General features: G+C 44.4%; 1 protein-coding gene across 1 annotated transcript in view; it reads left to right on the forward strand.

Annotated features, from left to right (window-relative positions):
• The window catches only part of LOC138567427 (transmembrane protein 180-like), a 384600-nt gene that overhangs the window by 248483 nt on the left and 122477 nt on the right, over nt 1–13640 (forward strand). Inside the window, exon 6 of the mRNA XM_069645615.1 lies at nt 12041–12184. Coding sequence (XP_069501716.1) covers nt 12041–12184 — 144 coding nt within the window. The remainder of the gene's footprint in view (nt 1–12040; nt 12185–13640) is intronic.

Raw genomic sequence — 13640 nt, forward strand, 5'->3', positions numbered from 1 at the left:
GTGCACAATCGAAGGTCTTCGTTGTTGATACTGCCAAGAAAGTTGATGACAAAGTAGATAAAGTTGGTCCTAGTCCGAAAGAGGGCGATCAATCAAAAGCTTTTTGGTTAAAGCAGGTTTGTGTTAAGAGTGAATTAAATTGGTCAGAGCCCGGCGGTGACAGACTGATTGAACATTGTGTTAAAGTGGATCTGAGCCCGACTGAGGGGGATCCGGGGTGAACCGTGAATTTCCAGAGAAATTGGATATGAAAATCATTCAAGCATTGTGTTAAAGAGGATCTGAACCCGGCTGAGGGGTATCCGGGGTGAGTAGTGAATCACCTGAGAAGTTGAGTACTTGTGAGATTATAAGAGGAAAATAATGTATTGTTAGTCGCATCAGGCCCACTTAAAGAGGAGACTTTGAAAGGCAATGAGACCTGGGCACGGAAGACCCTGATGATAATGTTTGAACTGCACCCTTGTGCTAGAGAAGCCAGAGACTGTGCTAAGCTCGAGTGTAGCACATTGCCCCATGCTGAAAACATGGGGAAGGGAGGCCAATGGCCTGAATATCCTGACATATCATTTCTCGAACACTTCTTTTACATAACATTGTTTAGCACACTATTTGTATTAAGAGTTAAGGATTGGCAATGTTTTTTTTTTTTTGGTATACGCCCTTTTGTTTTGACAAGACACCACTAGGACTGTATTATTATTATTATTATTTGATGGTTGTAGCTTGCTCCCATCTTTAGATTTAGCATTAAATAGGCGTTTTTCAAACCCTTTTTGTAGTTCAATGAACTCCCTTGAACTGTGGTCACTTGTGTCTGTCTTACTGTTGATACCATGCCTTCCTTACACTAGTCTCAAATAAACCTCCTGAAACAAATGTCATGTTGCGTCCTTCATGGAGCACATTTGGCTTTGTGACAGACCCTTTTGCCTCACTTAAGCATTCCCCATAAATTGGCATGTGCCTATTGATTTACTATTCAGTGAGCGATCATTGCTTTATACCATTTTGAAATCCAGCACAAACGAAATAGAGCCGTGAATGCTTTTCAGCAGTTGGGGCATTTTGTTTATCTCAGTTGGTTCAATTTGGGGGATCTAATTCCATGCATGAAACCTCCAGGAGATGTGGGTTGTATTAATTGACCATAACCGTATTAACCATGGATCCCAATAACATGTGTCCGGTGTACATGAAACAGACACACATGATAGCTATCATGAAACACAGTTTAAAGGTGTCCCGCTGTACTGACCCGAGTCCAATGAGGCACCCACTCAGGCTGAGGCAAGATCTTTCCATCCATTAGGCCACCCAAATATCAGTAGTCACCTGGGAGTGATTCAGTGAACTGAAACGTCACGGTGAACACTGAACGGCTCTCTTCAATCAGGGCTGCAAGATAACAAGCCCACATTAGTATGATCAAGAATGCCCCTTGCCCTCATTCCTAGCCAGCCTCTTCCAAGTGCCTGTGTACCTGGGAGGTGATATACCCCACCGTTGCAACCAGAGAGAAGTCCTTGCAGGGACTGTGAGCTAGTAGAAGGGAAGATCCAGAAAATGCTGGAAGAGTCCACACTATCAGGAGAGCCTGGAGTCTATGGAATCCAAATGAAGACAATCACACAGGAAAATGTCCAAGCCCACAACTCAAGTCTAAATCACCAACCACAAGAAGATCCACAAAAGGTCCACACAACCAAGTTCAAATCCATGAGATGGTTTCCCCGGCAACAAAAACAAGGAAAGTCCAAAGCAGTCCACATAAGCAAATCCAGGTTGGAGGGTAAATCCAAGGTAACAAAGCAGAGGGAGATCAGGAAGCCAGTCAAGGAGAAAGCACAGGTCCAAGAAATTCCAAAGCAGCAATCACCAAGCACCATTCTCACGTTAGTAGTTGAGAAGTGCGCAGTCATTCTGAACGCTTTGTTAAATGCACAGGGCTGCCAGTTCCATGTCTGAGCATGAGGAGGTCAGCAAGCATGCATACTGTCCCATGGAGGACCCTGAGAATGCAGTCTGGGAACCAATGGAGCATTAGAGACACCACGGAACCAGCCATTTCCATCAACCGGGTCATGACGGGACCAAGGCCTGAAAGGCCAAATAACGTTTTATGATTATGAAGGAATGATGCTGTGTGTGAATGCATTATCTTGAGCCCGAAATACCATTATTTAGTTCTTTCAGTAAATCCATCTGTTTATTCTGATTTATGTGTTTGATTTATATCCCCTTAAATATATGCAGGTTGTAGTCAACTGAATGTTATTATGATTTGTGTATTTTCTCGGTTGTATCGCCGGTTTTGTCATTTGCATAGTTTCTTGGCGCATACCGTCCTGCAAGCAAAATATGGGGTTGTTGGTGGGTGAATTAGTGGAAGGCGAGTGGAAGAAGACAGTGCTATTAAATTACCTGTGCGAGGCAGATCAGATGTGTACTGTTGTCTGCATGTGGGACTGTTTTGTGTGTGGGTGGCAATAGGGTTTTGCTGGTGTTCAGCAATCGAAAGCCTGTCGAATGCATATGGATCAGTGTAGAGTGAGGTGCCATGGGCAAGTAATACAGTAGGGGGATCTATTGAGGGCTTGATTTATGTGAAGAATGTTGTGTGAAGACATGACGGCAAGTGGAGTCTGCTATCGTTGACTTACATATTTGTCAGTAAGAGTAGGAGATGCAGAGTTAGATGTGAGTCACAGATTAGTGGTGCATATCTTCCACAAATGGCATGTGTTGACAACATCGCACCAATCATGAGTCCTAGGTTCGTACTTATGTCCGGACGCACAAACCAGTTCATTGTATCATAGTGTGAAAACATTTTAAATGGATCACAGTATGGGTTTGTTGGTGTTATTAGGCATTTTTCATTATGAGGTGCACCACAACAATCCTTGCAGAGTTTGACACAAGCTAACACAGTGTGAAGCCACACAGAAGAGCAGACATGAATATATACATCGGACATCTGTCATGTCATGGACATTGATCAAGAGATAAGACCAAGCCTGGTGCAGGGCTTGAAGAAGCTTTATTCTTTTTTGTAATAATCTGACCTTATAATTCAGTGACTTGGCTAGAACTCCAACCTAAATGTCCCTTTCCTTTGGTCATCACAATCTGGCCTGCCCTTTCTGCTTTCCCTAAAAATCCTTCAAACAACTTCTTCTAAGTAGTTACAGTCTCTATAAAATGTCTTTCCTAGCACACTCCAGATGGTGTCTCCGTCCTTACTCTGTGACAAGCTAATCAAACAAAGGACTCTGTCTCCCACGCCTTCTCCCTCTCCCTCATCCATCTCACGGTTTCTCTCACTCTCTCTTTCTGCAGTTCAAAGTTCTAGTTCAACAAACAAAAACGAATTTGTATTCTCTTAGGCCCCCTTTAGAAGTTCACAATATTTTCAGTGCACCTCCTTGTTGCTCACAGTCTCGCTAGAAGAGTTCTTTTTACACCATTCCTTCGGTGTGTCTCCGCTTAGTAGTGAGATACAGCCAACATCAAACTCCTTGCAGAATCTGTAGACTTTGTGCAGTCTCTGCCACAAGTTAAAGATACAGATAATTTCTCGTTCACTTTCAGGTCGGAGGCAAAAGGGGTTTGGTTGTCTTAGTTCCCATAAAAAATTGTAAAAGGCCCTTATCAACTCTTTCATGGCGTCTCGATTCCTACCCTCTGCAACACCTCTGCACTCATACCCTGCTCCTGATCCTCCTCGATGCCATGCCACATGCATGTTCCTACTCGCACTGTGGGTTTAACCACTTTCTGTCTCACCCCTACCTTGGACTTTGTGTGCCCTCTTGTTTCTTCCTGCTCTCACTAGCTCCAAACCTTTTAGCTCTTTGTGCTTTATCCTGGTTCCCAAACTCTTCCTGTTGTCTTCATTGTGTCACCTTCTAATCTCTTCCTCCGCCCACCTCCTATTGTCTTCCACTTACCACCTCATAATGTTTTTCTCTTACCACAACCTTATTTCTTCCTCCTACCAGGTACTGATATTTTCATCCTACCACCTGCTGCATTTACCCGCTGATGTTTTGATCCCACTACTGCCAGATGCTTCCCTCCTACCATTTTTTGACGTTTCTTCTCCAACTCATGTTTCCAGACTCCTCTCCTCGCTGCTTCCAGCACCTCCTTCTTGGATCTCCAACTCACTTCAAGCTCCTGCCACAATTTCCTTCAAATGCCCCTGCCTCCTTTTCTCAGTAACCCCTTTTATATGTTAGAGGTTCCTCACCTTGGACCGGCCTGGGCATTGGGGCCTGTGTTTGTGGATCCTTAGTAGTGCTGGAACAACAAAAATGAACCTGGGCGAAATGAGATCAGAACATCTGTACACATTTAAACAATACCAGGTCTTGTCAAAATATATATATATTTATTTATAAACAATTTACACAAATATTTATTGTTCTCAACATCCCCATTTAAACACCACCATTCATTCCATCATTCATTAACACTCTCACTATACATGTCAATATTCCACACTTGTGGTACTCAGACCACCTAGAACCAATATATTAACATACATTTCAACACCTCTTGGTGATTACAGTAAGTGTTAATACAAAAACAAATAGCATCCTGCTTATTTGCTGTAACTCAACATATGTTTCGGTCGTCACAATAGGCCCCTAATTTAAGCCGGTAAATATAAGCAACCTTCTTCAGGAGATGGATGGTTCTGTTGCAACCACTCCGAAATGTCAAAAGGTGGAGGATGTCATCAAACCTCAATCTCCACGGGAAATAATGGAGACGCGTGTTCTAATCTGGTACCAATGTTCCATGGGTTCCTTCTCTCTTGTCCTGCACACACTCCAAATTTCGTTTTGTGTGCAGGACAAGAGAGAAGGAACCCATGGGACATTGAACTTGAATCACCCATTAGTGAGAAAAATCTGGGGTACCAGATTAGAACATTTCTGGACTCGGCCACATGAGGCGAGAACAGGGATTTTTCCTCTTTGGATTTATTGACTAAAGACGCAAGACACCCCCATACCTGAATCTTTGATCAGGCGCAGAGTTATCTAGCACCACTGCAGGATTTAGTCCATCGTTGACACTCGTCTCCATTATTTCCCGTGGAGATTGAGGTTTGATGACATCCTCCACCTTTTGACATTTCGGAGTGGTTGCAACAGAACCATCCGTCTCCTGAAGAAGGTTGCTTATATTTACCGGCTTAAATTAGGGGCCTATTGTGACAACCGAAACATATGTTGAGTTACAGCAAATAAGCAGGATGCTATTTGTTTTTGCATTAACACTTACTGTAATCACCAAGAGGTGTTGAAATTTATGTTAATATATTGGTTCTAGGTGGTCTGAGTACCACAAGTGTGGAATATTGACATGTATAGTGAGAGTGTGAATGAATGATGGAATGAATGGTGGTGTTTAAATGGGGATGTTGAGAACAATAAATATTTGTGTAAATTGTTTATAAATAAATATATATATATTTTGACAAGACCTGGTATTGTTTAATTGTGTACAGATGTTCTGATTCATTTCGCCCAGGTTCATTTTTGTTGTTCCATTATATTTAGCCTGAAGAACCTGTGGCAGTAAGGCAATCCCTATTTTGAAACTCCTTAGTAGTGCTGCAATGTGGTTGATTTCTGTGGAATTGCCATTCCTCCAAAGATGTAGTGTAAGTCTTTGCATGTAAACTGAACGGTGGCAGGACTGCGGCTGTACGAATCCAGTCTCCCATCTTCGTTTTTCCGATCTGTGCGATTCTGCACATGTATGTGAAATTCCGTCGGCCCCACTTTAGCTGTTTCTGCACTGGAGCCCATAGTAACTATCATCAGTGATTTAGAGCTGTTAGGATGGATCTGGGTGTGGTCAGGGCCTAAATCTAAATCTTCTTGAGTCTGCTTTGGGGAGGGGGTGCATTGCTTTGTGGGCGATCATGGCTCCCTTGCCAAAGCCCTAAAGGGCTAGTAGCATTGTTGCCCATCAAGCAACTTTGTCCTACCCTTTAGCGCAGGAGAAGAGGCTGTGATCAGGGAAACCTCACAATACTGCCTCAGGGGGCATTTTTCTTTCTCTTGGGTTAATCCTGGGTCCTCTTGCTCATCCCAGTAGATGTTCCCAAAACCAGGCATGGGACAGTGGACTTAGTCACACATACTGCATCCCCCTTTCCAGCAGGAAACAGTGTAATGGGTGCAGAAGAACGATTGTGTGTGTTTTTGCTTCAGGAGGTGGGATAAGTCATGGGACAGCGTTCCCTACAAGCGAGTGAGTGTGGGTTGCATCATAGCGTGACATAGCAGGTAGCAGCTTGAAATTGTGGCATGACCTTTATCGGTTGGTGGTATATCACGCAGTGGTGTGCTAAAGGTTCATGGCTGATCTTGTCCCGCTCTAGAGTAGGATGAAGCAGGGCGACTTTCGCCAAGACAAAATGCTGTATATTTTTATTTTATCATAATTCAGCCATACATATGGCTTTTTATAAAACGTACATTAAATCATCTTTTTTGCCGTGCTCTGAAGACCTTTTTTATTTTAGGGCTCATTGTACGTATGTTTCTGCCACCATTTTCCTCTCAGGTAGCGCCATGATGCCCTCGTTGGTGAGTGCACTTTACAAAAAAATAAAATAAAAATCATATCCAATCTTATGGAAATTAAAACCTCAGAATAGTTGAAACTGAAACCAAACAGCTACGGTATTCCAGTCCTCTATCAATGTTTGCAAGCCTGCTTGTGATGCTGTATCAAACTATGTCCCCAAGGCTAACCAATCTATTCTGGTGATCCAGCTCTTAGATGGTAAATTAACAGAATGTTTTGGCCTTTGATGTCCTGATGCAACAAGCCATTGCCCTCCATTTGCAGCAGGGGCATATCCCCTGTTGCGAGAAGGGCCTCAAGGGCATTTTTCTTTATCTGGTAGGTAGAGTGGCAGTCGCAAAGATGTTTTGCAGACTCGATCTCGTTGTTACCGCATTGGGCCTCATCACGAGTTGGGCGGTATCTAGGCGTAATTACCGTTGAGCGTTAGTAACGTTAACATTGGGATTAGTTGCGTAGAAACTGCTGCATAACGAGTCGGCGGACAGACACGTGCACACGTCCCCGGCGTTAACGCTAATACCGCTTCACCCAAATAATGCTAATGCCTGAAATCCCAGCCTAAATGGCGCTAGCGCCGCCGGCAGCTGATATTGCGCAGTGACATCGCGCAGCATTAGCGCACAGGAAATCCGTCGCTACCGGAACGGGAAACACTGCGTGGCAATTAAGGAAGTCCCAATCCATTAATCCCCTGGTAGCCATCCAGAGCAACTGAAGTCACAAAATGTCACAGGAGCGTGCAAGTGGCAAGTTAGCCCAGGATTGGATCCGTAAACCAAGATTTACAGAGTCTGATCTCAACGTCCTTGTGGAGGAGGTGTTAGGCTATTATGAGGAGCTTTACGGAGCACAACAAAAATAAACGGTTCAAAGCGCTGCAACCACATCTGGTGCACCATCAGTAAGAAAGTGTCTGCAGTCAGCCGTGTCCCCAAGAATGGGGAAGACTGCAGGAAGCACTTTAACGACCTGTGGGTCTCTGTCCGGGGCATCCTAGCCTAAGGCAACACCTCATGCCCCCATCCTTTGGTAGGGCCAGCTGATGAAGTAGGGGTAACCTGCCTGTAGTGAAGCAATATTTGTCAAGACCTTTGGAGGGTTTGGAAGCTGGAGCTAGAGAAGGGGAAGCCCCCTTTAAGGTCAAGGGAAAGCATTCTGGGACTACCCCTACATTTCGAGCACTAATTGCCTTTTTCTTGCAGAGTATATTTCTTTAAAAAATCTATTTACTACCCATGTGACTCACTGGGAATATTGTGACATGTCACACATCTATAGTGTTTATAACCAAGAGAAAGAGGCTGTGTGGAATAAGCGACACTCAACATGCTGGGGTTTGGAGTAAAAATGCCACAACGCTAAAAGAGTATGTGAAAGAGACGAAACTCTGGATTCTGGGAATTGGGGTAAAATCTCATTTTGTTTTGTCACAATGCTGGAGGAATAGAACACTCAGTACAGCCATACACAAGTTCGCCAGGTTTATTTTATCCATGGAAGAGGCTTATGGAAGGTAAAGTAAAACAAACCTTTCACATACCAACCCCCTCTTTCCTTCTAGTAACACTCAAGCTTTTTATGTAAAAGTAAAAAGGACCTCATAATAAAGAAAATTTCATCAGAATGCGTGAAGCAGTCTTTCAACTGGAAACACTATAGACTAATAACTCCTAATTTCATTCACACCATGAAAAGCTTTACCCAGTTGTCAGCCAGTTTGTCTTCAGATCCTTCATCTTTGGCTATCATCGATTTATAGGTAGCTGACAAGGATAGCAACTTCACTCATTCAGAAGCTGTAAAGGGAACGGGAAGGTGAGTTGGGGCTTTTCTTGGAGGCTGAAGTATGGAGAGACTGCCTTGTAGAATGGCACAATGTTCACAGAGACACCAACACTTAGTTAATATCATATCACACATAGGACATTTTGGCATTCAGAAAAGTTGAACAAGATAAACAAGTCACAACCCTTAGTTTGCTGGAGGGGATGCAGGCAGGTTGGTACGTTTCTACATATTCTACGGCAGTTCCCAGGCCTGTGCATTTTTCGATGTATGGGTCGGATGAACATGTACAGCAACAATTAGGGCCTCCACTACAATATGATAGAGAACAACTACATTGTAACTGTGCAAGTATTTATTCTAGAAGTGCCTAGTTTTCCAATCCATCTCCAAATCCCCATCTACAAAAAGAGCCTCGGTTCCAGGGATGCAGGCCCCCTGCTGGCTATTTCCCATGTTACTCAAACTCACAAGGTATTTATTGCACCGCAGTTTGCTTATTTGGCAATCCTTTGGTTGCTTCTTGGCTCAGATGTTTCCTTTGTTAGATCCTGGGCTTAGATGTTATAACCCTCTCATGGATAGTGATCTTCCTAGACCCCAGAAATGTAGACTATGCAAATGCCTACCAGACAACAACTTGCAATTACTCATTTATCTATAGGGTGCCCAACATAATTACCAGTGGGAATTTCTCCCCTGGGCAGTACACTTTTCAGAGTCATATAATTATAAAACAACTGCCAAGGGTCACCGTTCCTGAGCTAGAGCCTAATGCAGGTGCATTACCTTGATCCTAGAGTATGATCCCACTACATGCTCTAGCTATGCTGCTCCTACTTATGTGATATGATATGATATGGCATTTATAGCGTGCCTATACACAAGTGTTTCAAGGCGCGACGAGGCAAGGGAGGGAGAACAGAGGGAAGACAGACAACGATCCTACTAGGCCAGGTGTCATTCAGATCGCGCAAGTGCGTGGGAAGCTGTGAGGGGACAGTGCAGTACATAGGAAAAATAGAATAAATAACAGTAAGTAAAAGTAAGGCCAGCAGGTGGTAAGTTCAGGGGTAAGTGCAGGCATCAGGTGTCAAGTGCTGGTAGTGGGACTGGAGGGATACAGAAAACAGTCCCCAAGTGCAGGGGTTGCCAGGAAGGCAGTGCAGGTGTGCGACTGGCGGGGAGGGGACCTGGGCACAGAGTTAAGAGGGTGGCCAGGTAACCAGTGCAGTTTCAGCCAGAAAGTCAGCAGGGGATAGGAGGAGAAAAAGCAGAAGCAAAGAGAAAGGTTTTGAGGTGCTTCCGGAACCGGAGATGATTCTCCTCAAGTTTCAGAGAGGCAGGGAGGCTGTTCCAGAGGGAGGCCCAGCTGAGGAAAGAGATCTCCCACCAACTCGTTGCTTAGAGAAGCGACTGACCCTGAGGGAGTTGGAGGCGGATGAGCGAAGAGCTCGAAAAGGGAGATATTTAGGAAGAGAGAGTTGAAGGCATTGAGGCCCCAAACCCCAGAAGGCCTTGTGGACAATGCAGAGGGTTTTGTACTCGATCCTCACAGCCACTGGAAGCCAGTGCAGAGATTTCAGTCCTGGAGAGATACGATCCCTGGGCTTGAGGCCAAGGACAAGTCTCGCAGTCCTGTTCTGGATGAGTTGCAGAGGGCGAAGAGTAGAAGCAGGCAGATTTAGAAAGAGGCTGTTGCAATAGTCCAGCCTAGGGACAACCAGAGCTCTGGAGACAGGGAGCTTCTGGGGGAAGGAGAGGAAAGGAGGAATACATTTGAGGAGGTGCAGCTGGTAGCGTGACTTCTTAGAGACGTCAGAGATGTGAGGAGAGAAGGAGTGTGTGGAGTCGAAGATGACCCCGAGGTTTTTTGCCTCACAGGTGGGAGCAGGAAGAGGCCCAAGAGGATCCGACCAGGCCAGGCTATGGCACCCAGCAAGCTTACATTCAGTTTCTTTTCCTTAAGATCCTCTAACTTCGGTAGGCTCTGAGTTGCACTTCCCAGCAATCTGCTTTCCTTGCTCCTTCTTGATGTATCTTCAACTGTACCAGCTCTCTCTCCAACTCTCTCCTTTTTACTTCCACACTGCCTGTCGCACCCTGCCTCCAATTATACAGGTTCAGACCCCTTAAGTGCCCCAGTAAACCGTGGCTAGGTCATTCGCCTGTTAGGACAGGGGCACCAAATTGGTCCGAGCCCCCAAGTTGCTCCCCCTCCTCATGTGTTTTGCTCTCCCCTTTAATTATTCTCTTGTTTGTTAATTGTGTATATGAAAAGGATTGTGTGGGCCGAGGACTCAAAGGCAGCTGCTGCCTTGTAGTTAGGTGGCCATGGCATAGCGGCTCTGCATTGGTGTTCCCTTCACCTTCAGGTTGAATGGAATCTTTCTTTTCCTTTCTGTCATACCCATCCTGATTATTCCCCATCCTGATCTGGTGATGAGCATGAGCAGAGGGGTGTTTGCTGGTTTTATGAGCTTATCGCCGGCTCTTTGAAGGTTTGCGAAACTGCTTGTACTTGCAGAAAAACAGTTTGCTTTCCTCTGAACTATTCATAGTGTCTCTGGATACCTACATTGGATCCCCCATATTTGTCTGTCACCCCTACCAAGGAAGCTGTTCACGAGACTGGAGAGGGGAGTGCGGTTGTCTGGGAATACCCCATCCCAAGTCTCCTGGTTTACCATCACAAGGCTGGTGGCTTCTCCTGTCCCCGAGAGCATCACAGTTCACCTCTTTCTGTGCTGGACAGGTGACTTCATCACAATGTGCAACTACGAGAAAGAAGCACTGATCACTAAGGGAAGTGCTGCATATTTGGGAGGTGGAGTGGAATCCAAAAGCATATAGAATTCAGAATAGGAGAACCAGTGAAAAATGGCATTGTGGGCAACATAGTAAGAATGTAAATTGGTATCCTGGTGGAAACACAGAGCTCCAAGGAGTAAGAATGGGAAGGGGAGAATCCCCAAACAAATGAATAAACTGCAATAAAGCTTTACAGGTACACTTTTTTTCCCTTCTGTATTTTATTGTAACAATTTGCCATTGAATTCGGCAGAAATGTTTTGTGAGCCGGTTTAGCTGCATTACGCTAAACCATAGCATATCGTAGCCCTGAAGAACAACATAGGAGTGAGCGTCAATTTGGTCGGATTCCTGTGTCTATGTATCACCTTTTCAGGACTATGCACCCTGATGTCTTGCTGGAGTACAGTAGGGTTCTAGCCTCGGTTGCTTTTGTAAATAACCATTGCTTGAGTGCTTTTCTGAGGCAGGGAATGTCTTGTAGTGTTTGGATTTTGTGGTTAGACCGTCACAGTCACTGAAATAGCAAAAGAAGAACTTCAGTGACTTTTTTATGTTGTATCGTGTGGTAGAGCCAGGAGTAAGTCAGCCTTGGCGGACCAGAATGTCCTTCTTGATACCGCGGGCTGGACTTTTTTGTGCATGACATTTGATTCCTTGTCCTAGGGGGCCAGGAAGACTATGTATAATTCCTTTAACAGGATCCTCTGTTTGTTTTCCTGGGAGCCAGTGCAGTGGACAGAGTGCTGCTGATGTGTTTTGTATGATTGCACAGATACCTTCTAAAATGTTTGGAATAAATCAATATGTATATTGTATCTTTCAGGACGCCTCTTTCCTCGATGGTCTTCGGGACCAATGCATTGTTTACAAAACCAGCCCAGTCTCTAGCCCCAATGCTTGTTGTCACAATATTAAATCAATTTGGGTATGAAAATCTAAAGACCAATACACTCCAGCCTGATCCAAGGTGAGTTTAAGAAAAATACTATCTGAATGTTGACATTTGTAAGAGTTTGGCGTTTAATAATCCACTTACAACTTATATCATTGTGAAACCCGAGGTCTGCATGTAATGACCCTATTAAAAAAAATCATGCTTGCCTGATGGTTCGTTCACTGTGCCAGATAAGGTCTTCTTTAATTGTCACAATTATACATTTTCATATCAGCACATAAACACTAATACAGATTCCAATATCTCTGTAGATAAAGCCACTTAGGCCCTTTCCTATAACTGAGTGGGATCCACAAAGATGTCATGAAGGTGACTAAGATCAACGACCAGGCCAAGATGGAAATCGCACTGAAATAAGATCCTGGTTTTAAGAATAGTTAGACATCATACAACCACAATACGCACGCGCTATGTACCTGGAATTTGGACTGAACCGTTTCCCAACTCCTGGAACAACCAACCACTGATATTCGACCAGTCTCTGGAGCGGACCTGGAAATGCAGATCCATTTTATTTTGCTATGTGACGGTTTTAAAACACCTGAGAATGAAATACCTGAAACCATTATTCCTAAGGGCTCACATATGTACTATTGATGAAGCAATGAACTTCTGTAAAACAACTTATAACTTGCATGTGGTCTATTTGTGATACCTCCCACCCAGACTAGAGTTGTATACCCTTCACCCCCATCTCCTTGGGCTTCCATTTTCGCTGAAGGTGCCCCTTCTCCCTAATCCTGTTGCAGATCTCTCCAAGCCATACATTTGCTAGGATTTCACCAAGGTACCTTCCACAGTTTTACCACAAGAAGGTTGTACATCATCCCCTCTTTAGTGTCCTGTGTCTCAAAGATGTGTAGGGTCCACATGAGACCAAGACACAAGTATATATTTAAACAGAGATGCATTAGGGATATTTACAGGTTTTAGGCAGCTGAGAAGGATCGAGAGACATCAATGCCAGTTAGGGTTCTTGTCAATGTTTTATTTAAGGATAAACAATGTGACAACTTACTAGCAAATAGACCCCACTTCTTTAGCCTTCTTGTACTCCACAACCTAGATGGGGGCTCACGAAAATAACAGGTTGGCTTCTCCTTAAGTCCCAGATCAAGCAAACCAAAATGAGGTTTTTTCTCTTTCAGTTTCACCAAACCCAAACCAAAGGAAGGTTCCTGGCATTTCAACAGTCTAACAAGTCCAGGCTCCCTCCTACCAGTCCTTGGGGGTCAGGGGGCAGGAGTCTTCTCAGTCTGGGGTGTTTAGATGTTCCCCTACACTGTGCTTGTGTCAAATAGCTGTTGCTTTCTCTTCTTCACTTACACAGTAGAACCCTGTTCCAGGGGTTGCATTCTGGCATTGTCCAGATCTGGGTGACCACTGGAAGGAGTCTGAGGGTCACCAAACCTAGGCCCCGATTCCTCATACTGGTTTTGGGCTGGTTGGCAGGGTTGGTCGAATGCTT

Source organism: Ambystoma mexicanum, chromosome 2p, assembly GCF_040938575.1.
Source record: "Ambystoma mexicanum isolate Mex_15411 chromosome 2p, UKY_AmexF1_1, whole genome shotgun sequence".
Lineage (NCBI taxonomy): Eukaryota > Metazoa > Chordata > Amphibia > Caudata > Ambystomatidae > Ambystoma > Ambystoma mexicanum.